The 25,125-nt window shown below is 37.2% G+C and overlaps 1 protein-coding gene across 1 annotated transcript in view; it reads right to left on the bottom strand.

The window, feature by feature from the left end:
* MEGF10 (multiple EGF like domains 10) overlaps nt 1–25,125 on the bottom strand; it is a 106,005-nt gene that overhangs the window by 56,384 nt on the left and 24,496 nt on the right. Inside the window, exons 2-5 of the mRNA XM_074932252.1 lie at nt 20,926–21,060; nt 18,024–18,125; nt 16,506–16,606; nt 7,801–7,893 (exon numbers count right to left, since the gene is read on the bottom strand). Of these exons, the coding sequence (XP_074788353.1) occupies nt 7,801–7,893; nt 16,506–16,606; nt 18,024–18,125; nt 20,926–21,041 (412 nt within the window). The 5' untranslated portion in view covers nt 21,042–21,060. The remainder of the gene's footprint in view (nt 1–7,800; nt 7,894–16,505; nt 16,607–18,023; nt 18,126–20,925; nt 21,061–25,125) is intronic.

Genomic DNA, 25,125 nt, shown 5'->3' with positions numbered 1-25,125 from the left:
AAAAACTGTGACAAAAATATGGATGTTGTCACTAATCTAAATCCACATCATCCTTATTGGAAAGTTTTGAGTATTCTTGAAACTGTTCTCTGATAGGATGACTTTGTTACCTGCAGATCCAAAGTGGTAGCATTTGTTTCCCTTTAGATATTCCTGCAGAATAGGAAACAGATAATAATTCTCCCAACTGGAATTTATACCAAATGAAAACTAAATTCCTGCTGATTCTGAAAGCTATAAATACTCAAGTGTGTTCAGAATTCAACAAAATGCATTAAGTCCCTTGTGACATCAATCTGTATGTCAGCCTGGATTGCAAGACAGTAGATGCGGAACATGGCAAACAGAAATTTCCGAGATGAATCAAAAAAAGCCAGAAAACAAAGCCAGCTATTTTGAAAAGTAAAATGAAAACATCTTTTAGAAAACTTTCAAAGTCTTATTTAAGAAAAACATAAGATTATTCTCCATATATTTTTTTATATGCTCCATTCTAGTCACCTCAGAATGTTATAAAAACACATGCACATTCACATCAGAAAATATTTTTCCTTTAGAGAATCATTCATAATAATTATAAAATATCAATGCCTTTTAGTAAAAGACTTATTTTACCTACATCCCACACAGAAATGCATAGTAGTGTTTTTTTTCCAGAACACACTTTATATTAAACCTGGATTTTCTTTAAGACTTTTGTTTCTATCTGATTTTATTTGTTATACTCTTGGCTTTCAACCTGTGGCTTATTTTTCATTCTTACTTTTTGTTTTCTGCATAAGAAAGGATCTTTATTCAAAATGCTAAGCTTTAATTTAATTTAGGGATTTTTCTTTTTTACTTTGTAAAAGCCTTTTGATCCGTGAAGTGGAAGAACAATGAAAATGTGTTTTTCAGATCCTATAGAAGACTGAAACTATATGCCTTTCATATGCCATAAATTTCAGAAGACTCTTTAAAGTGCTTTGGACCTCAGAACACTGGGTTTGATAACTGCTAAGGGAAACACAAACACATGGCTCTTGATGTTCATTTTACCTTGCTGCTGAGATAAAACCCATTAAAAATAATCAGTTATAGGAAAAGTTATAAAATTAGAAAAATCTGATTGTAATGTATAAAATGGACTGTTGTACATGATCCTGATTTTGCACAGATGCCCTTGTAGGACCACAAATTAGCCTTTTTTCCTTTTTTCCAATGACTTGAAAGCCACCTTAATTTTTAAATTAGCAACAAATCTTACTCCTCACATCCTTGAAAATCTGCCAAGTGAGCCATGATAACATGTAAATCCACCCATACGTAAGGCAGATTGAAATTAAGACAATACTAAAAATACTTTTGCACTGACTAAAAAAAATAGTTACACAGATATTATTCAAGAAATCAACTTAGATAAACGCTACATACATACTAAGTTTCTGAGATGGTGAAAAGCAGAAAAGCAAAGCATCTCTGATTCAGAATATGTTTACAAATCCGTAAAACTATTATTATTTATTGCGATGCCTTCCTTCAGTAAATATCATAAGTAAACTTCATATCTCGGTTCTGTAGAAAATATATTTTTGTGTCTGCTTTTGTTTAAAGATTGGAACTGTAATTCAGCAAAACACTGAAGCATGTCCATAAAATCTGTTAATTTCCCTAGAACTTCAAAACCAAAATACTTATATGAAACATAACATAATTTCAAATACACTGTTGTACTGAACTCCAGAAAATCACAGCTGATATATAGCCCTGGGAATTTTGATACCACCTACCACAGTGACACTGCAGTGACTCTGTCAACAGTGAAGGTGATGGCAAATTCCCTTAGTACCTGTTTTCCCTATTTGCACTTGATCTAGCATGCTGGTGGGTTAGTTTCTCAACACAAAGATATTCAAGCTTCTTAGAGAATCAGCTGGCAAAACTAAGTTGGTCAGGGGAATTACAGAAATAATAATTATAGAAGAATTAATGGAAGTGAAGAGTGGAGGGAAGACAGATGTAATAAGAGAAGGTTGAATTTTCAACTGTTTACTACCTGCTGTCATCTTTGCTAACAGGATGGATTCGCGCATGTGGCTGCTTGGGAGCTGGGGTGGGGGGCAGTTCTGCATTACCTGAATGAGCTGTTTCTCTGCATTTTCCATAAAAGCAAATAGCTCTCTGTCAGGATACTTTGCAGTTTCACTTGTGTGTTTGTGTTTAGCAGTTTCTCAGTTCTGGGAATCAAGCCCTTCTGATGCAAGCATGTGGTTAAAACCAGAACCTATTTCTACAGCCTGCTGAATGGCTTGGAAAAATTAAGCATGAGTTAGGTCTCTAAGCATATCTTGCAAGCTCTGTTATTCAAAATGCTTTTGACAAACAAAAAGGAAAGCAATGCCTTGGTCAAACTGAAGATTCACAAAGTGTGACATCAGAGTGTACAAGATGCTCCCAGGCACCCTGCCTGGTACCTGCACCAAGGGGATTGTTTAACTTGGGATGCAAAGTATGTCACATCTACCTCTGCAGCGTTAATGGAAATTATAAGCTCCACCGAGAAACTCCGGTGCTTGTAACTCATATGGGTGTCTCACACAAGCTATGCCAAGGGATCCAGTTTCTGCCATATTCTGCATCTGCCAAATCCCATGAAGAAAAGAGTAAGATTTTTGTGGAATTTGCAAACTTCACAAACACCCATGACAGTAAAGGAAATCTGACAGTAGCAGAGCTACTGTACCTTAAATGTTTCCTTAACAAGTGTATTTAAAGGTAAGAAGATGTTTCTTTAAGATGCCAGCTTTAAACACTCAGCTTAATATATTAAGAAAAAAGACAGTTCTGTTCTCATGCTTTATAAAACCCTGGAGCCAAATTACACCTTAGTGCCACTTGTTCTACCCGCATGCCCTCAGACCATAGTCCCAATGAAACTCTATTAATCACCAACAGAATCAAATTGCAAATTAAAATCCAGTGATACAAAAACATCTCAGATTACTTAAATACAATAAAACCAGAAAATGCCTATTCACTTTTCCACAAACAATCCTAACATACTTGTCATAAGCCAAAACCATGTCATTCCTTTTTTCGCTTTACTACTCAGGCCAGCTGGGAGATCATGAAGGCTATAACCTTTGCAGATGAGTCAGTGTAATATTGATTCTGGCCTTTTGTCTCTGCTCCAGCTTATTCAGAAAGTGTCCTATTGATTTTGAAGGAATTATTTGTGGACTACTAGGCATGAGAAGAAAAACAAAATGAATGCCCTGATTGCTTAGTGGGGCTCCATGTTAGGCTGCATGTGTATCTCTCTTGCACATGCATTCAAAACTGACAATCAGTTACTGAATATAAGTATTACAACAAATACTGTTGTAAGAGTATGAGCAGAAAACAGAGAGAAAACATATTTTACAAATTTAAAACATGGTTGGATCATCTCTACACATCTAGACTGCCAACTATCACTATGTGCAGGAACTTTTACAGAAGACTGCTTTATACATAACCTGTAGTCAAAAATGTTCTTGTAACATGGATCAATCCAATCTGACACATGCAAGTTAAAAATTTTATATAAGCAATAATCCAGTTTGGGGGTGAAAGGTTGCGTTGGTTGGTTTGTTTTTCAACAAAATCTATTTGTCTACATTTTTAATCTACAAACATACCTACCTTTACCACTGCTTCCTTTTTTCTAAATTTTGTCCTTCTCCCCAGCCCAAAACTGATCAACTTATACTCCTGAAGTTTACAAACACTTCATCAAAGGGTGCTGACAGCATGCTGGTTGTGCTGTTTCACTCATTCCAAGGCATAGGTTCAACACGTCTTCTGTACACTGATTTGTCATTGACCTGACTACTGTATTAGGTCAATAAATCTTTATTAGAATAACATGTTGCGCTTGACTGTCATCTCTCCTGCTAGAATGGAAGTGTTCTGCGAATGAGTGATCTCTCAATGCAAGTAGTATTTATTTTCAGATATATGTACAGTATCATCATCTCCTTCATCCCTTCCTACTGAAATTCACTGCAAGCAAACACTGTCTAATACAGTATATTTCTTTTGACTAAAATGGCCTGAATAAAAACTACGTTTCACACAGGAAATGTTATCCAAGAGGATATTATATAATTACCCAAATTCTGAGACCACCACTCAGGTTTTACTCAGAGAAGAATACATCCAGCCCTATTTTCCTCTCAGGTGGGTGTTAAGTTTTCAGAAAGGCAGAGGATATGATGGAAAGGAGAGTTATGGGTTGGGCTAGAATTAAGAACTGGAAGAGGACAGCCTCAGCAGTGTAGTCAAATCTTTATCTGTCTTTCCCCTAAACTGAAAGCAGCCACTGATCTAGGCTGCTGGGAATTGGATAAGACTTACCACAAAAAGGAGGTAATGGTTGCTATAAAAGGAAAAGGGAGTCTCCCAAGAAGTTTAGTCCCTAGAAAGGTTATTAGGCAAGAGCACACAGTGGTATGCAAAGATAGGGGATGAAGCTTGCTGGTTCAGCTTTTAATGCACAGTGCACAAATTCAGTTCATGCAATCACTCTGTCATTTTTGGAGATAACATTACAGTGTTTAGGAAGCGCTTGTGTGCAGTTACCACCCGGAAAGCTACTGCCACACAGAAGCCATGGCATATGTTTTAAAAATTTATTTTAAACATGTTGGGTAAATACAGCTGAGAAACAAAGACAAAATCAAGCTTAGGGTTGGTAAACGGACAGATGCTGCAATAGGACTAACTCTGTTGTCAGATACTTATAGATGAAATTCCTTTGTAAGGAGAATAATCAATCCTAATAGAGAAAGGATAGTACTCTGGAAGAAAAAAACTTAGTTCTGCAGTTTTACAAAAGGTTTAGTGCTTAGGTAGAACAGTTGCTTCCAACATGTTTGTGTCCATGAAAATGAACAGATCAGTAAATCTGGAAGTTTGCCTAATATCTCACACTTTGAGAATAATCTCTCACTTTCAGTAACGGTATTTTATTTGGTGATCAGAAACCATTAAATCCCTAAGTGCCTGCCTTACAAAACACTGGCCTGCCTTGTAATCAATGTTCTCCATTATTCAGTTAAACAGTCGTAGAGTTAAAATGTTTATATGGTAGACATTATTACAGTATGGAAATTTGTATGTATTTTTCCACAAATAATTTGCCATATAAACAAAATTTTTTTAAAAAAAAAGATCTCTATATTTTGTCTATTCTACCTTCCTGTTACTAAAACTAATCAAGTTGGCAATCATGCAGAAAATACAGTTAAAGGCAAAGTATGAAAATCTCCAACGCAGGGCAAGCAACAATAAAATTTGATGCCAGAGAGTCAACACCCTATCATTTACTGTCTTTCCAACACTACCCACTGCTCTTCAATTCAGTTTGATCTGTACTGGAGTTCTCAGACACATGGGAATCATGCACAGCTAGCGGCAAACAGCAGCACTCAAACTCGGAAAGACAATCTACAGAAAGCAAGATCTTTCTTGTCCACATGGAATGGGATAAATTCCAAAACAGATGTCCAGGTAGCACATACACAAAAATATCCTCTTCCTCAGCCTACCCTCCTTCTCCTAGGACTACACTAGTGATCCAGAACCAATTTCAGCAGTTCCAGCTAGCTCTGACATCACGCGGATGCTTTTAGAGGACACCAACCTCTCCAGAGATCACATCGTACATCAAAGGTACATGGACAAAGGCTCTTTCAGCCTTTGTGTGCACACCAGAAAGTATTTTTTCTATTGAGGCTGCCGCGACAAGCGATGAAAGGCAACCAGCTGAGGAAGAAGCAGAGGAAAAGAGTTGCACATGTATTCAAAATGAATTATACCAGATAAGTAAGGGAAATGGACTCCAGACAATCCTGTGAGAGGAAGGATTATTTCCAAAGGATTTAGAGGTTCCTGTCTCATCTAAAGTGCCCTTTCAGCGAGTTTCGAACTTGGAAATCTCAATAAATAACAGTACCCCCCCCCCCCCCCCGCCCTCTACGTTGTCTAGTGATACACATTTCTTCTGCACATTTGATTAGTTACAGAAAAGCTCACTACATAAGGCTCTCTGAAAGAAAGATAATATTTTTTGACAATTTCTTCTGACAATTCAGCACACTAGATTAAGATCAGTATTAAAGTAACACTGCATTGCTAACTCTTTTCAGTTTTATGCCTTACACAAAACTTGGTGTTTCTTTAGAGCTGTAATCACATGTAAACATATACAAGGACTACACAACAAATGTAATAATTTTTAAATGGTTAGGTTCTTTCTCATGTAATTTATTAGTAATTACTTTTATTCACTCTTTATCTCAAATTTCACAAAATATGCTGCCAGGACAACAGATAAGTTCTACATGAAGAGACACTATAACACCTTGTTTGCAAAAAAATATTTCTCTACTTTTGTTAAGCAGAAAAAATGTGGGTGAAAATACAACCATATTATTTTTGTCCTGCTGCTGATCTAAGTTTTTTTACAGTTGTTATTTTTACCTCAATCCTATGCTAAGTAACCTATCAGCATAAAATCTCTGCAAGACATCAAGCTCTGGTTTATGAATTAGAATTTTATATGGTCTTTGAAATTTAAATTATAAACATTTTTTTTTATTGTTGACTAAAATATGTTCCTAGTGGACAGTCACTAGAGTGACCCACTTTGAACTTGATTGTAACCAAATGTATGGTTGTAATTTTAACCTACCATTTACCTTTCCAAAGACCTTACAAAGGGGAACAGAAAGATGGAATAAATAACAAATGATAATGAATAAAAAAATCAATAATTACTCCAAGAAACTCTCTTTCAGACAAAAGGAAGAAAAAAAACCACTTCATGGTCTGGACAAACAATTACCTTTCACACAGGAATGGATAGTGCACAAACACACCAGCCCTGCCACTGAGCGGTTTCTGCCCTCTGCCCAGACCTTATTGCCTTACTGCAGCCTGCAGTGCTTGGTTTTAACTCAAAGCCTCTAGAAAACAGCGGTGACTAAAAAGGTCACAAACTGATATTATTTTATTACTTCACTTCGTGGTTTTGACATTTTGCTATGTTCTTGCCTCCAGCGTGTGATGGCTTTATCTTCATCATTTCTTTATTAAGTGTGACCACCTGCTCCCTGGGTTTGCATGTGACTGAATCCAGACGCCAAGCAGGAAAGGTGCCAACCTGCCCCTGTCTCCCACCGTGTGTATCCCTGATACTCCTGTCTTGCCTCCCCTGTATCCTACACATACTCTTATTGCAAAGGGCAAGGAGAAGAAAGTTGGAGAAACTTGAATAGTGAGATCAAAATGGAAAGAGACTGAGCAGATGGAGCAACTAATAATGCAAGAGGGTAACACAGTGAGGGGAAAAAAGGACAAGTTAGTGGCAGAGTGATAAAGAAGGATAGGTTGTGAGGAAGGCTTTATCCATAGCTTTTAAATCTGACCTAGCATCCCCATTCTTTATGCATTAGAAAAATATAAAGATATTTTCTTATAGTTAAAATGTAGTTTTATTTCCTTTACTCCAGATATTAAGTTCCCTATTATACTGTTCCCTATTATATGCATGTTTCTGAGCACAAAATAGCTCATGACATTTAGTGCTGCTACAGGGTAACTTTGTTTGCAAGTAAATGAAGAAAAATCAGGTCAAGCAGAGTAACCTGATAACTCAAGAGCAACCCCATAATCAGCAAGCAGGAGCCCAAGCACAGAATCGACGGTAATCTGCCCCAAAGAGAGGACAACACCATGGAAAGAGCATGAGATGGGCAGAAGCAGGTGGAAACTCACCACTGGAGCAGTTGGGTCCTCCCCAGCCAGGCTCACACTGACAGGTGTTTGGAGCAATACACCGACCGTGGACACATTTATCAGCACAATGAGCTGTCAGAGGAGGAAATAAAAAAAGAATTAAAGAACTCCTAGAACTAGGAAAAATATTATAGAATTATTCCTAATCCAGATCTTTCATGTCTCAAATATCTTTTAAAAGCAAAATAAACATTAGTGTATACATGTCTTCTAAATATATCTTAAAAATCAATTTTCTCCACTCTCTTCTATTTCCCCTAAGTTTGAAGGCTCCAACTAAAACCATGTTGGTGCTACTCAAATACTTCTGCATTTAACAAAAAGAAAATTGTCCATGTTTAATGAAAAAAGAATCAGGATTTAATTCAGGTTGGAAACCCATCTGAACATGTTACTGGGCAAGAGGCTCTAGTTGGCCCTGCCTGGGCAGGAAAGTTGGAGAAGGTGACTTCCACAAGACCCTTCCAACCTCAACCATCCTGTCATTGTCTGAAGGAAACTCTCACACCATGAAAAAGAGGGGAACTTCTGCACACATAAAAAGAAGGGTTCTGTTGCAGCAGCATGGATAAAATATGACTTGCAACACATCAGTATCTTCATACTGATTTTTCTCAATGGTTGCACAGTTCAAATGAAGCACAACAAAACAGCTATGATGATTAAGGTAAGGCATGAGATATAAACCCTGTGAATCACTACAACATTTATTCTAATGCTAAGCAGAGCTGCTTGAAATTTTTCTTTGTTTCTACAGTTAAGGTTTATTTTGAAATAGAGTTTTTATTTGAAACTTTTAAGAAAAACTTGAAATGGCTTTGATACCCAGCACATCGATGTAACTGATTCAGAATACAATATGCAGAGGAAGAAACTGCAACCAACTACAGTTTGCTGGCATCATATTCATTATGAAATACCCTTAACTTTGGAAAATAATACTGTAATACTTTCCTTCTAGTTCGAACAACAATAAAACTTTTAAAATGTCCACAAGATGAGAATTTTCTTTGTGCCAACATTTCCAGAGAAACTATGATAGGAATCTGACTGGTATAGCAATGAATACAAGGTGAACGACGAAAAAAAAAAGAAGTTGGTATTCACAACTTTAATGGCACTATATGTGAATCATTTCTGAATGGATTGAAAATGCTCTATGGTAATTTGGAAATATACCTGCAAAATGTACTGGGTTTTTTCCTAATTAAACATGATGAAGCATGCTGATCATCTTTGCATTTTGTGTGGCCAAGAAAAAAGAAAGCCACTTAGAGATCAATCATATGTATTATTAAAATCTTTGGCTACCTGGGATCCCAACCATTAATTCTGTATTTTTACAGCCTTAAATTTTCATTCTCAACTTTTATTTCTAATAAGCTACTTTTCAGATGTGCATTAAAACGATCTTCATTAGAAATCAACAAGGAGAATATGAATTTTTAAATGTTAGATGATACAACATACTATTACAAAGCTATTTCATTGTTCTCTATTTATTATGGTAGAATTACTTTAAATAATACATCGTGATTTTCCATTAGTCTTATAACTAGACATTAACTTCTTGTATCTTTGAAGACTCTTGCCTAGTAGGTGCTGCCTTCGGCACTGAAGCCCTCTCTAAGCCAAATGTGTGAAAAATCTTACCAGTAAACCATAAGACAACAGACAGTAGCTGCACACATATATGTCTCTGCATGCACACATGAATTAATAACTTAGTGGATACCAACACACTCAATCCAAATTCCTAAGCACTAAGGCAAAATACAGTAAAGCAACATTCCGTAACATACTCTGTGAGACAAATTAAAAAAAAAAAAAAAAAACACATCTCACCCAGAAATCAAAATGTTGTAAGAAACTGGAGCAAGAAGCAGCTCTTTAAGCATCTCTTTGCACTGCCCCTCATGCCATACTAAGCACATAGGTTCTCCCTACAAGCCCTATGTAACAGCACATGCTATGGTTCTGTGCAAATAATCATCAATTATTTCCAATAATAAAAAAGAGTTGTCTTAGAACAAACATACAACAGATGAAACTTTGGGTTGGTGTGTTTACAATGCAGAGTCATCTTGCAAATTAGAGCTGTACTCTTTTCTTAGCCACAATAGCATAAATCAACAGTAGCTTCTCTTCAGCCACTGAAGTGGTGTTTCAGTTTTCCAGTAGTAGAACATAAATTAAAAGCAACTCTTCAAAACAGGCTATCACTACTAAGTCTCTATAGAAGTTAGGTAACAATCGGGGGTTTTGACAGCTAAAACCCTGCTGACTCTAATGACAATGAAATATGGCATAAGGACCACCAAAGGAAATTGTAGAATATAAATATTGCTGCTTCCAAATAAATTCAGTGAAGATCAATTAAAATTATAGATATATGGCACACAAATACACAAATTTCTTTCTCAAAAAAGGGGTACTTCTAATTCTTCGAAGAAGCTAAACTAAAGCCAGAAACATCGTAAAAAATTTTCAAGATATAGAGAAGAATTAAAGGCATCCAGTTTTGTTTGGTTGGTTGGTTGGTTTTTTTTAAAGTTTCTTAATGCACCAAAATTTATCTGATCAAAGAATGATTACTTTCTACACTCTGGATATACATTAAAAACCTATTTTGTAACCAAAATATTCTCTGGTCATCTTATGGGCTAACTGATTCTGGGCAACTGAACCCTAGTTAACATCCCTAAAAGACATAATCTGTAAAGTTTACTGCACTGAACATCGGGATAAGGGAACCAAAATTTTACATGACCTACAAAAAAGTGTAAAGCAAGGACAACACAGAAAGCACTACAACATGATGAAAGACATTAGGGACAGTATCTTATTTTCTCTTGGTTTTCTATGGAATTGTTTGACATAAGAAAACACCTGATGTGCAAGAGCAGGTGAAAACATGAAGTCTTTTTGATACTGAGCAGTGTAAAGAAGCACCAAAAATTCACTGGCAGCAGTAAAGTTTGTAAGTTGTATCTTCTTTTGTAAGTGAAATAATAAATCATCATATGAAAAGCAATCTAAACCTACTCTTGCATATTTCTGTTTGCATCTTATTTCCCCTTTTCTTCTGTGTCTTGTTGTTTCCTTCAAAACCTCGTTTAAAAATCTGGTCTGGTCCAACTTAACAGTTCTATTTCAGTGGATCATATCCTTTCGTTTTCTTGAAAAACAGAAGGTAGACTTTCTGACTATAGAGTATCGGCCATCTTGAAGTATCTATAAAATATCTGCTCCTCAATGTGCAATTCCCTGTAGCATCCCCTTGTGCGCCACAGGAGGAGTTGCCTTGTCTCATGGACACAAGTCCATCAGGCTGCTTGAGCTCTGTTCCCACCTCAGCTGCAGGCACTGGTACTTCTGTAACCAGCTGAATGAACATTCCATGCTGAAGAAGCTCAGCAAAGTGAATCAAAGTGAAAAGACATGTGTAACCCACCCAGGTCATCAACGCCATTGTTATAGCAAGCTGAAAGTGATGTGAGGCAAGGGCATGCCTTCATACGTCAGCTTCGGGAGGGGAGCTCATGCCAGGGGATTAAATCAGTCATGCTAGCAGCATAGAATGTTTAACACAATTTTAGGCCAAGTTGCCACTTTCAAACACTAGTCGAGTGTCTTGTACAGATATCAATGAAGAGAGGGAGATGGTGCTCCAGCTCAAGAGAAGATGGCAGTATCAAGTGCCTACTTATATGCTGATGGCCTCCAGCATAACCCCTGCGGTGCAAACGCAGATTACTCCTCCACTGCTATACCTACTTAAAATATTATAGCTGAGTGGAATAACTCCTGTGCCTCATATGACCTCCACTTCTGAACTAGAGCATATATGAAGAGTGGAACATTGTAATACTTGAAATTTCTGAATGGCATTTTATGAATCTGCTCTCTGTGACTGAGAAAGTGACATAAAGCTAGTACATTTTAAACCACCATAGAGGACACTTAGACAGCTGTGCACTGCATTATCTGATATTAAAAGAAGATACAGAAAAATTTAAAAGAAGATACAGAAAAATTTCCAGGAATAAAATTTGAAAAAAGATTTTTTCGTCTTTAATGAAAGTTTAAGCATGCATTTTAGGATCTGTTGCTTTTTCATTTTGAAAAGCCAGACACAAATCAATTAACATAAACAAAGCTTGAAATATTTTGGCTGTAATTATGCACATAAGTAAATGACCAGGAGAATCAACTATGGTTCCACATTTAGACTTTCACCTTTTAAACAAACTGATAACGTCATCAAATGAGCATATACCTGATTTCATAAGATTTCACACCTGATAAGAAAATACTTATCAGCATTACAGAGAATTCATATTAGGAAGACTGAACTAGTATCTGAACTGGGCCTGCTTTTGGATTGGAAGTAGATCTCCATATTATAACTTTCAGATAAATAACTTTGAACAAAATAAGTCATTCTATGTGCCTGACTGTGCTTTGTGTTTAGCATTGCTGCTAATACCACTTCATCCTGATTCGGATACCTAGTCTTTGAAAAGAGCAAACTGAAGAAATCCACCCATTTAAAAAAAAAAAAAAAAACAAAAACAAGCTTCTTTAGCTGTTAAAAGTTCTCAAAATTTTGTGAATTAAATTTGTATGCACAAACCACTTAAGACTAGAAACAGAAAAAAACCCCTTCTACATATGCCACAAGGTTTATCTTCAACTTCCTCAAAATTAATTAAAACAAGGTCTCTCAGCACTTACCATGCAAAATAAATTTCAAATATCTTCTACACTACATTATAAATGTGTTTTTTCCAAATAAATTCTTCAATTCCTATAATAAACTCAATCTGCAAGAGAATATATCTATATTGGCCAAAAGTTGCACAAAAAAAAGTGTCTAATATTTATTAACATCATTTAAAACCTCCTGAAGAGGTTTCCTGAAAAGCTTCCAAGGGCTGCAGATGGAGGCTGACTTTAGATGACACTTTGTTGCTTACTAAAGGTCTTGTAAATGCAGTATCATTTCAACAAACTCAGAAACATTGGAAAAACAGCTATCTGAGTTGCTTAACAGACTTTTTTTAAAAACTTATGATGGCTGTAGTGGGGTCATCTTTTCCATAAAACTCTTTACCTACTTCTAGTGTGACCATCTTCTTTTTATCAATGGCATCAGTCAAAAAAAGAGGATGCTAAAATTTTGCATCAGGAGTTTAGACAGTTTACAGTACAACTGCTATAAGGCTTGTTTGTATGTTTTACATATATATATATAATATATATATGCTGAACCCAAAGACAAAACACAGAAGGAATTTGCATCAAAATATGAAGACATAACACAAGTTTCACCTATTGAAAGCCTTCAGGAATGAGTATGGCGGTTAGAATCACAATTCCACAGAAATCTTGTATCATAAGATGAGTTCAAATTCATCTGTTCAGACTGGACTCCAAAAGATTAAAAAACCCACCCACTTACATTTCAGCTCATGCTTTCTCTGGCTGTTGGTTATTCTTTTCCTTTGCGAATACAATATTTACAGATTTTAGCAACACAAGGCTGGAACATTCTTGAAGTTCTTTATGGAGTGACAAATAATTCTCTTTCCCCCATGCTCAGTGACGTGGAATTACCACTAGTAAGTACAACCTCCGGGGGAACAGTGACTGGTGAGTATTCACGCTGTAGGTTCCTAACTATTATTTTATCACTGTATGACTGAAGTGTTGAGTCATACCAAAATCACCTATCAGTAGAATTTTCTAAATGAGCCTTCTAAATTGAGACATCAAATAAAGGAACAAACAACAAAACATCAACAGTACCACAAGTATTTTAGCCTTTTAGAAGCAGCCTCCACTAAGTAAAAAATTATACTGCATGGAAGATAAAACTACCCTAATGGAAACACTGTGCATTGTAGAGCAGCTACAGCGTAAAAGAAGATATTCACAACACTTCAAGTGGTTTTGATTCTCTTCTGTCTTCACATATAAAAAAAGACGGGATGTATATGTGTGTTTTTCAATGTGGCTACCATTTTCTTGCAGAAAAAGATTTTGTTTTGGCTTTCTACCAGTGATATTTCTGCTATGACAACACAGGAGGAGAGTCCTCCCCATACAACTATCTCTTACCATTTGATGTAAGCTGACAGCATCACAGCTGTTTTCCAAGTTAAACTGGATGACAAATAATATTGTCACAGTGTATGGAGGCATCATCTACTCTAGTACGTACAAGTTCACTACAAAGAATGCTGGTTGAAACAATGGAAAGCCTGATGTATTTGCTGCCTTCTGCTAACTACTGAGCTCCTCTTTTGCCCTGAATCCTCAGCTCCAGTTGAAGATGATGAGGACTGAAGGTCTCACAATACCTTCCAGGGTCAACCATTACAGAATCAAATAAAAGCAAAGTTAGCTCCACTGAAGGGTCTTTATTTTTACATAATTTGAAGTCTGAGGCATTCCAAAATTGCTTCAAAAGTCAGTGCAGGTATGTCCTGAATATCAGCATTTGGCATCTTTAAATATCATCATTCATATATGCTGTATAATAACCAAATGTAATTTGAAATTGGTTCTTATAAGTCTAATACATACACAATAGAAACAAAAAAGGTTAATAAAATTGCCAATCTGTTCTCAGATAGATCCATTTTTTTTAAAAAGTTGTTTTTTCAAAGTATCATTTTGACATTGCTTTTTCATGTGCAAAAAACAACCTTAAATAAAAGATCCTACTGCTGCATTTTCAAATTCCAGGAAGTGCTGTAAAACAAAAATATTAATGAGGATAGTGTGATGTGTTATGAGATTTACAGGGTATAATTTTCCAAGGATACAAATAAAATCTGTCAATCACTTTCAGTATGCACCTCACAAAAAGCAGAAAGGCACAAATTGAGAAACTATTTTGCATTTGTACTAAATAAATAAATTTAGTGTATGCATTGATCTTGATTTTCAGACTCTTGTTTATTGGTAAAGACCAAAGACTTATCCACCACACTGGCATCTCCTAAACTGGGTTGCAAAATCCAGTGGTAATGACAAATCCCTTGTTATCCATTACTTCACAGAATGTTTTCCTGGACAAGCTTTTCCATACCTTGATGGCTATGCTTCACCATTGTCATTATAGCCTTAAGGCAGACAATAAAGCAAGGAACGTATCTCCATTTTTCTAGCTCTCAGCTGAGAAAAAAACACCAGGTAAAGCAGAGTGCTTTAGAGAGTTCATCTAAAAACATGTTGTTAGAGAGCCTGCCTTTTGTACATGCCTTGGTCCAGGTCTCGGTCCTAGGAGTATGCCAGCAGGCTCCCTGCACAGACCAGCTGAGTTGTGGTTTGACTGGGGGACACGATGCAGAGCTTCACACGTGAAAAGCCAAAGCAGCCGCTTAAACAGCCCACATGCCGTGGCTTTTCCAGTAAGCTGGGCTTTTCACTTTTTCTCTTGGCAAGGCTTGCCCATTGGTTACCTGTTCAGAAACTGGACGGCAAGCCCAAGGGCAGCCCCTGCAGACAAGAGGCTCCAGCCCCTCACCCGTCTGCTCTTACAGGGCCCCACACTTCCAGGAGAAATTCGACTATGCCACCTCAATCCTTCTGTAAGGTTATGCAGGTTTTTTAAATCTCATTAGAACTGCTGAAGCAAAACCAAGGTATGCATATAGCTGTTTTTCCATTATAATGCATGCCCTTTCTGTCTCCTAAAACTAATAAAAGTATACACACAGGTCAACATCATGATGATGGAGACAAAAGATCATCCCTGATGAGCCCATTTTTTCAGGGAGATGAAAAGACTAAGAGATTTGTTTCCCTGACTTCTGAAAAACTTACTGCTGCTGTCCACGCTGCGCATGTGCATTTACAGGGACAAATAATTTTAAATACTATTGATTTCATTTTTAGCCCTACACATTTGCCCATCTCCAACAATATGCTATCGTTCACAATTCCTTAGCTATCACAAGTTCCTTTCTGTCAGTCCTGCCAACTGAAGCATCTAGCGACACAACCCACCATCTTGACTTTGAACAACCCTGTGTTAAACTACTAACCACACACTAGCGGAGTTCTAGATGAACACCTCTTCTGCTTTCATTCTGCCTTTCTACTACACTCTTGAATGAATACTGTTTTAAGAATCAAATCTTCCTAGGTCTGTACAAGGCTGTACAAGAGGGAGAAAGAGCTGAGCCAAGGCCACCACCAGGCTCTGGACGTAGCTCTTCCCTCTACAGACAGGAAGGTGTGGAGACAGGCCATATGCCACACAAAAAAGCACTACTAGTGCCACCTTCAATCAGTTGTTACAGATCTCTGTATCTGTAAGAGAGGCTAAGCGTGGGGATCAATTGGGGCCCACACTAAGGAGAAAAACCTTCTATTTCCTTCCTTGTTTTGAACCTCATTATTTGTTTACTGTGTTGGAAAATGCCCTGACACTTGTGCTGTGCATTTTCCATATGATCATCAGTTAGAATCACATGAAGGCTGGTTACTTAGAAATCTAAGACCCAATTATGCTGTCATTTGCATATGCATAGCACGAACTGACTTCAATGAAAGCTGCACATGCTCCACTGGTGAATAACTGAGACCCCATAACTCAGCTTCCAAAAGCTGCCCATAAAAGCATTCTGATAAATGTATGGAACCTCAAAGCAAAAAGAAGCTAAACTTACGGATACACATTTCCCTGCTTTCATAAAAACCAGGGCAGCACTGGGATTTACGTCTGTACATTGTTTTTTCACCATGTCTGTAGGCAGTACGGTAACTGATCCTAAAGAAAAGAATGAATGGTTGTTACATACAATTCATGGTTCATAAACAAAACAATATGTATTCTTACAAAAAATACATGTTTTTAAAAAACATTCAGGTATCAGTAAGAGGAGAGAAACAAAGCTCAAAGAGACCTTGATTTATCTGTTCTGAGTTCAAGAATCCTAGTGGTTCCCCAACAAGCCTTATGCCCATGGGTGGCCAGACAGCAGGAAAAAATGTTAAGGATTTTGGCTACTTAACTAATATGCAAACCAGAGCATCACTGCCTTTGCCATTAGCATCTCCTATGGAGGCTAAAGACTGGAAATACAAATCAGATTTCTGGATCATTACAGCTATCAGCTCCCAAGGGAAAGGCTTCTGGGGATCATCTTCCCAAGAGTCTACCAGTTTTCCAGGGGCAGAGTTGCTGTTAGAAGTTCTGGTTAAGGCAAGAGACGAGCGGTCTCAAAGGAGAGCTTAAACCTCCTGAGCAGCCAGCACCACTGCATGCCTTTTGCCAGGGCGGTGGCTGCATTTGGCCAACTGCAGCCCTGCAGGGCAGTGGTGAGCAGCCCACAGATAAATACACACATAAACCCATCAAGATCTGCAGAAAATACAGCTTCCTCCTGACACAAGCAAGAATGATCTATCAGAAGTGGGCTCTCCCACTGCTCTCTCCTCTCTGCTCCTCGTGGTAAATCTCATTCCCCAGCCCTCCTGGCTGCTGACCATATACTCCACCAAGCGGTAAACACGTCTCCACAACACCTGAGATAGTCTGAACTCCCAGCAAAGAACAGCTTGTATATAAATGGTGTCACAGGTGAACAAAGCATAATCTCTCTTTGAACTCAGTATCTGCTTTTTACGTACTATCCATAGTGACCTGCCTCCTCCAGCTGCTGTGCCCCAGGGACTCTTTCCCACTGCTGATGGTTCATACTTATGAGCATATTCCTCTAAGAAAAATGTGTTTTACAGCTGTCATCAGTTTTTAATCATTCACCCCTTCCTTGCTTTCTGCAAGCACAGGGATTTTCCTTCAACAAATCCTTTTGTTTTCCTTTCAAGTAGCATACACTTTTCCCAGAACACAACATTGCAAGCAGCAAGGGGTCTCTCATGACATTTCTGAACACATACACCTCACAGGGTCTGATGAATTTAATTTTGTGCATTGCACGCTTTTCCCAAACTGTTCATTTTCTGTTAGCACTCCATGGGATGATACACCGCCACCTGCTAATGAAACATATGTGACATTGCTTGGACAAGCATTTTCCAGTTACACAAGACCATAGCAGTTAGACAGACTAGTCACTATCGCTAAAATATTCGACATATCATTCTTGATTTTGACAGACCCAAAATCTTTACAAATACCTACAGTATCAACAGTTTGACAATATTAATTAATTATACATCACCTGTGTCGTGTGCACTTAAACCAGTTTAGGATGTCAGTACAACTGGTGTAGTAAATTTGATCAAAAGGATGAGGATATGACTCTTGCACTGTAACTGAGTAACTGAGGAGAGACAGAGAGAAAGCAGACAGATTATCAAGCAAGAACAGTCTGATTTCAGTAAATCTTTTTACAAAGTGATGGTATAGAAAGGAATAAATAGAACAAAACACTCACGTGCAACAAGAACTCAGAGAAAGTTCAAGTTTAAATAAAACATGAACCAGCTAACTTTATAAATAAACAGAAGATATCAATTGAAAGGTTCTTCTTCCACCAAAGAAAAATATATATGCAGAGAACAATTATGTCTCTACTGTGTAATACATTTGATGACACAGTAGTACTAAACATTTAAAGAAAAGTAATGTAAGCCTAAATTTTAAAAAAATACAAACGAACAAAACACCATGTCTCAAATGAGCAGCAAATTGAAGCAGTATGTAGTATGTCTTTTCCTGTGGCAATAAACTTTTACTAACATCACTGGATAGCTGGAAAACTAGTTAAGAGACAGAAAACAAGGTTTCTGCTGTTACCATACAAAACAGAAAAATCTCACTGGATCTTCCGAGCAATTTCTTTTAAAACTATAGCTGTATCCACAGCAAAACATCTGCTTGGATAGTAGAAAAGTCTGCTAGTGTATTTAGATACTAAGTGGTTCTTAGCACAGAAGTACAGCTAAGCAGTAATTACTGGAAAATTATATAACAATTATGCCATCAGTCTATTCAGCAATCAGAAATTATAAAATACTGAAGTCCTTAGCTAATTTTTAACAATCTTTTTTTTTTTTTTTTTTTTTTTTTAGAAATACTATACCAAGGTCCTATTATTATTTTCTGCCAAATTATAAGCACAGTGTCCTAGAAATAATTCTATGCTCCGAAGTGCAGAGCCTCCAGAGCTGTCAGCAGGGCAAGAAGAACAGAGCCCTGTTGCGAAAGGGGAAAATATTGAATCATCCTGGAAAACTTTTCAGCAGGCTGTTTGTGCTGGCAGTCAGTCAGTCCTTGCACAAGGGGGTTAGAAAATACGGGAATGCATGGCGAGTTCCTGCAGTAGGACTAATTCCCAGGACCAGATAAAATACTCGTACGTAAAATACTCGTACATATGTGCTCCATCCAGCTTTCACTCACTTTCACTCACGTCCTCTTTGACTTCTTAGCACCTACTGCTGGGTAACAGCCACAATCTCCTCTTCCTACTGTCATCACCTGTACTGAGGGAAAACACATCCAGACCCACTTACTCTAACTGCCCAGAACTTACTCCCTGTTTTTCCTATGTCCCTAGTAAGGCAAGCAACCCTAATCCATTCAGCTGTCTGACTTAGTTGACAAAACACTGGTGGTGTGCCAAGGCTTGCCTGAGGCTCTGCGCTCTGTTCAAGGCAGGGCACTCTCCACCCCTTCTTGCTGTGACTGCGGTTCATTTGTAAAGACCGTTTTATTACTGGCTGGGGCAGATTTATTTAAAGCATATAGCATGGCCAGTGACAGCAGCAGTGAAGAGCTTCTATCTGGGGTTTTACTCCTCCATACTTACATACCTTTGTCACCTGCTCTGAGCAACAGTGTGAATATTTCGGTACATTTACTTGGAGTTCCTCCCCCTTTCTGACACCCAGCAGAAGAAAGAAAAAAGTTCATGCAACAAAATGGGTATGCTTTCTAGATATATTTTTCTTTCTGCAGACTTTGATTAGTTTGCTTTAAAATACATTATGCAATGTAAACAGTTATATTTGAGGTTTTCCCGTTTTGCTTGTGCTATGTTGTAGCTTCCCTCAAAAACACTTTTATCTGTAAAAACAATAAACAAAAGCATACATAATATAGATCAGTGTCCAGTAACATCGTAAACACATGCCTGAATACTGTAAGCAGTTATTTAGTATGGTAACTACTTCATACACACGTTGCTGTATACAGAAATTGTACACAATGGTGTGGGCTGAGACTCCAAATGCTTCACATGAAGCTCAGATAAATTCCTGGGGAAGGTCCTTAAGTGACTTTTTTTTTTTTTTTTTCATATAGAGACTTTATAAAGAAGTAAATATGAGTTTCACTTTCTTTGTAAAGATTCAGTCATAACAATCACAAATAAATGTATGGTGGCTTAGCAGCGTCCCAGTGATTAAACTTAAAATGTTGTTTACTTTAAATGCAGGAAACACTGATGTCCTCAAAGTGAACAGTTAGACTGTCTCAAGGACTAGCTGATCAGTCAGAGGCATAATAATAATAATGAGACCATAAGTCTTGGTTTCACTACTGTGACCTTTATGCAAGAGAAGTACAGCAAATCCTTGTTGCCCAACCTCTCCAGTCCATTGTGACACTCTCCTTTCCATTAATGTGAAACTGGGTGAACAAACAGATGAACTAAATTGATTAATTTTTTTCTGTACAAATTTCTGAACATCATCAAAAAAATTAGCAAATCTTAATTCAGATTCTGTGAATGCTGAATAAGAAAGAATCAGCATAATCAAATTTGGCCAAACTCCAACGTGGTTAATTATATTTTGCATATGTAAAAGCTTCTTTTCACTTCAACTGAAAAAAAGCTATTTTTATTCACTTCTTGCACCCAGATGGTTGTGTAACATTCCAGGTGACACTGTACGTTTTTTTGTATCCTAATCCCTACTGCAAATATGGCTGTATTTCAGCCCAGTGTGAAATAGTCTTTTACTTATTATTAAACTTACCTTGCCCATGCAGTAATGTGAATTTTTTTTCCCAGTTCATTAGTCAACTAAAAGCTTTAAATCACTTAAAATGTGCCAAGTAAACAGAATTATTACAATCAGAATTCACATCCTGTATTTTCCGGAGGAAAATATTACCTTTCCCAATGGCTACACACATTGGGATCTTCCAGATTCAAAGATAAAGTCGTCCCCATCCAGTTGTACAGGAATATGACAGGGAAGCCAAAAAAGAAATTCAAATGAAGAAACATCTTTCCAAAAAAAAGATGGCTGCAAGAAAAAAATATTTAGAATGCATTAACAATATTATACAAATGATAAAGGAGATAAAACTATTGACCCATGTATAATCAATATATATGATATAAAGAAACAGGTACTTCAAGAAACACACACTGCTTGCCTAGCAGCAGCAGTATCATGCCCAGTTTGGAAAAGTAACCCAAATGGCGTAGCTTCACATAAGTGTTAGGGTGATCAGCCAGTGAATACACTACATTTTAGAGACACCACTGTCCCATCAAATTGCATGCAGCCAGGCTCAGTCTATTTAGTGATGGTTTCTCCACACTAAATGACAAGAGCTGCAACTTAAATTTGAGGCTCGTATTTGCTCAAGACGCAGGAGTAGAACGGTTCAGCTGATGACACACATTGAGAAATCCTGCACATCACTGACTCACAGAAGGTCTTTGTGCTATTCCATCCACTGCCAGCAGCACCCCCAATGCCTGCAGCCTACACGGACCTCTTACAAACCACAGATGCTGCCCCATCTCAAGCAGCATCTTTCTTTAAAAAATCTGCCCCAAAATTACACACTGAGCTCACTATGTGGCCCCCTAAGGATGCCTGAGTACCTGGGCCCTGGGTCAGCAAGAGGGGAGATGCCCAGGATCCGCCTGGGGAAGGCTGCACCTTAACACCTGGGCACTACCTCAACCTGGGTATCTCCATAAACTGTCCTCCTGCAGGGCCCAGGCAACAGCATCACACGAAGAGATGCAAGTCAGAGGGACAAAAAGCAATATAAAGATGTTCTGCAGGACTCAGTGGTGGTGGTGTTTATTTTTTGATGCAAACATATAAACGAAATTGTATGGATGCATGAACACTCCCTATCAATTCTTCAAGATGCTAAGCACTACTGGAAGGTACAATGAGAGCTCAGGACTTGCAAAAAATGGCATGTTGCTTTTACTAACTAACTGATAATTCTCATGCAAACTAAATAATTAATTGGGGAAAGATTTAAATTACTTTGCTTTATATTGTTGACACAGTTTCACATTATCCTGCATTGCTACTGCTCTTTAAAGTTGAATTCCCAATATAATTTGCAAAAATACCCCCTCATCTGCCAGTCATACAATTCCCAAATAGAAAAAACATTCTGCTCATAAAAAAGTTATTGTAATAACATAAAAATCTAAAGGATTATCCTAACACTTTGACTAGGTCTATCTTTGTTTTCAAGCAGTTATTTTTAATCTGCATATAGAAACACTTCTAATCCAACCTGTCATTAACACAAATGCCAGAATGAACACTAGTAATAGGCAATTTGTAATGATTTAAGCTGCTATATTTCCCTTTCAGTGAATATTTGACCTTATATCCATATTTTAACACAAATTTTAACACTATGTGATGACAGAGATTACAAAAAAAAAATTACATCGAGTCTCACCTGTAGTACAATAAAATAATATCTACTGAATCTTTTGAAATAATACAAATATTTTTAACAAAGTAAATTAATCGGAAATAGAAATTTCTTACTTTAAATATTATGGGACAGAATAAAACAAACCACAGGAATAACTTTATTTTAAAAGAAAAAAGTCCACTGGGCCATGAAAAAAGATTAAATAGTCTTACTTTACAATACCTTCTTCAGAGTCAACATAAAAAAGCTGACAAAAAAACTATTGTATTTAAGATATCTGAGGATACAGAGATGATCCCATTTTGCTAAATCCCTCTTGAAAAATCAGAGCTGCTGAAAGACATTTCATGGTCTGTAACTGTTTCTCTGCATGCACACTGCATAGCACAGTAGTCAATGTGCCGTTGTTTAAAAGGCAGTAAAAGCAGCTGTATTTTCAGCTAATCATTTCAACAAAGTGGTGACTTCTCTCATTGAAAACAGTCATTTTGATTATGCAGACTGTAAACTGTATTTCCTTTTTTTCTTTTACTCTCAATTTCTGTAACTTTCCTTTTGGATGCATTTAAGAAAATTTAAAATAAAAAAGAATCATTTGCATGAACCCCCTAGTGTAAAACTTGATTGCACTCCAGATCTTTTGCTTAATTATTAAGTAAAATCAAAACAGAAAATCAGCACAACTGATTAGCATTGCTAAAGTGTTTATATTAGCAATAAAAACCATAGATGACTCATTTAACTCTTGCTGTGTACAGTTTGCACTGAGATACACTGTTCAGAGATTTACTTTTCTTATTATATATTGCTTAAATTACCTCACCCAATAATACATTGGTATCCTTTCTATGTACATATACATAGTACCTGTGATTTAGGTACTGAAAATACCCATGTTGGCGAACACCTTCTCTATTCAAATTAGTGATTAGTAGATGTATGAGAGTACATAACTCATGCTAAAACAGAAAGGTCCTCTGACCTCCAACAGCATATTGCATAATTTATGTTCGCGAGCTGTAAACAGGAATTTTGCTACCAGGTTCGAGGTTTCTAGTGTGAGTGGCACCATTGACCTCCATGAAAAAGAACTTCAAAGAGGCAAATCGTTGTTCCCAAAATGCTCGCAAATACCCAGCAACACATCTGCATATATCGAGGGTGGAAAGAGGCATTTTTCAAACTTCATATGGGAGTTAGCAAACTATGTTTTCCAACCATTTTAATTGTTAACCAGAATATACAACCCTTCCAGTGCAGGAGAATTTTCTGACTTCACAACCCGACTGACCACCCAACATATCTAACCTAGCCCACGGCATTTTACTGCCAGGTCCTTCCTCCACTAAAGTACATAACAAAAAATGTATGTCTCAGCAGAATGCTAAAATCTTCTTGCCCCTTAGCAATTTTTATACTATTCGAAGGAAAAACTTCTGCTGGCAAATTTGCATCTTTAATCTCATTTGGGCAGGATCTTTAAGGCAGGTCCTTTGCAATACAAGGTCTATTTAGCTCAGACACTTCTGTGTTTCCCTAGAGTTTATTACAGGCTCATGGTTTAAAAATGTTAAAACGAAAGGAATGCAGCTGCATGATGCAACTGTGGACTACTCCCCTAAATTTCTGTAATCTAATTAAGGAAATCTAGTTCATTATACATTTGTTATATCAAAGGAAGATATTAATAGTCATCAATAATAATATTTAAAAATTAATCTGATCATCCCAAGGCATACTATAATTACTAACGGGCTCATTTTAAAATGCTGTAACAGGTGTACAGGTATCCTAAAAATATACTCCCATCAATTACAGGTACTTCTAAAATACATTTTAATGTGAGCAACAACATGAACTACATTAGTCTCTCTAGTAAACAGATGAAAAATCTTGTATATTCACGATATAACTACAGACAGTTAACCATTACTACCCATCATCTGAGATTTGCAGGCACTTTCTCTGCCACTACCAACTGTGTTGACAGTTCTGCACATATTTTGCTTGCGTTTGTTGTTTTTTTTTTTCCTGTAGAGTTCAGAGAAAGAATTGATAACTAAAAAAGGCAAACAAATGCTTCTCCTGTATGTAATTAAAATTGTGACATGATCTCCCCACCCACCCAGAGCAGAGCCACAAGCAGAATGCAGGGCACACAGCTCTCCCTCAGATTTGTTGTGACAAAAGGTAAATAAATATGAGTGGAACTGGGGGAGCAGGGGAAGGTAAAACAATGCAAAACATAAAAGAAGTGAAGGTAGCTCAAGGCTGCAAACAAGGTTTTTTTGGTCAGCAAAATCAAGTGCTGACAGTGAATTAAGCAGCATTAGAACTGCATGAGCAACAGAGAATAGTACGATACAGTTGCTAACATGACATAATACACCCAAGACCTGGGGAAATGCTGATGTAGCTTTTTACCACTGCAACATAAAAAATGCATCAGAAACATGCCATTCAGTTAGAAGCCAAACTTCAGAATAGTAAGACCTTTTCATACTCCCTATCTTTTAAGGTTTTACAACACTCATTTCTACCTTTCTGCGGTATACATCACAGGGATGTCGAACGGTTCTCTGTGTTGTAATCCCACGGGTTGTTCTTAATTACACTTACATTGCATTAACCTGCACACAGAGTAAATGCTGTTTTAAAAAATCTTC

This window comes from Athene noctua, chromosome Z (genome assembly GCF_965140245.1).
Source record: "Athene noctua chromosome Z, bAthNoc1.hap1.1, whole genome shotgun sequence".
NCBI classification, from domain to species: Eukaryota; Metazoa; Chordata; class Aves; order Strigiformes; family Strigidae; genus Athene; species Athene noctua.
The sequence above is the reverse complement of the archived record's forward strand: the minus strand, read 5'-3'. Positions and strand labels throughout refer to the sequence as shown.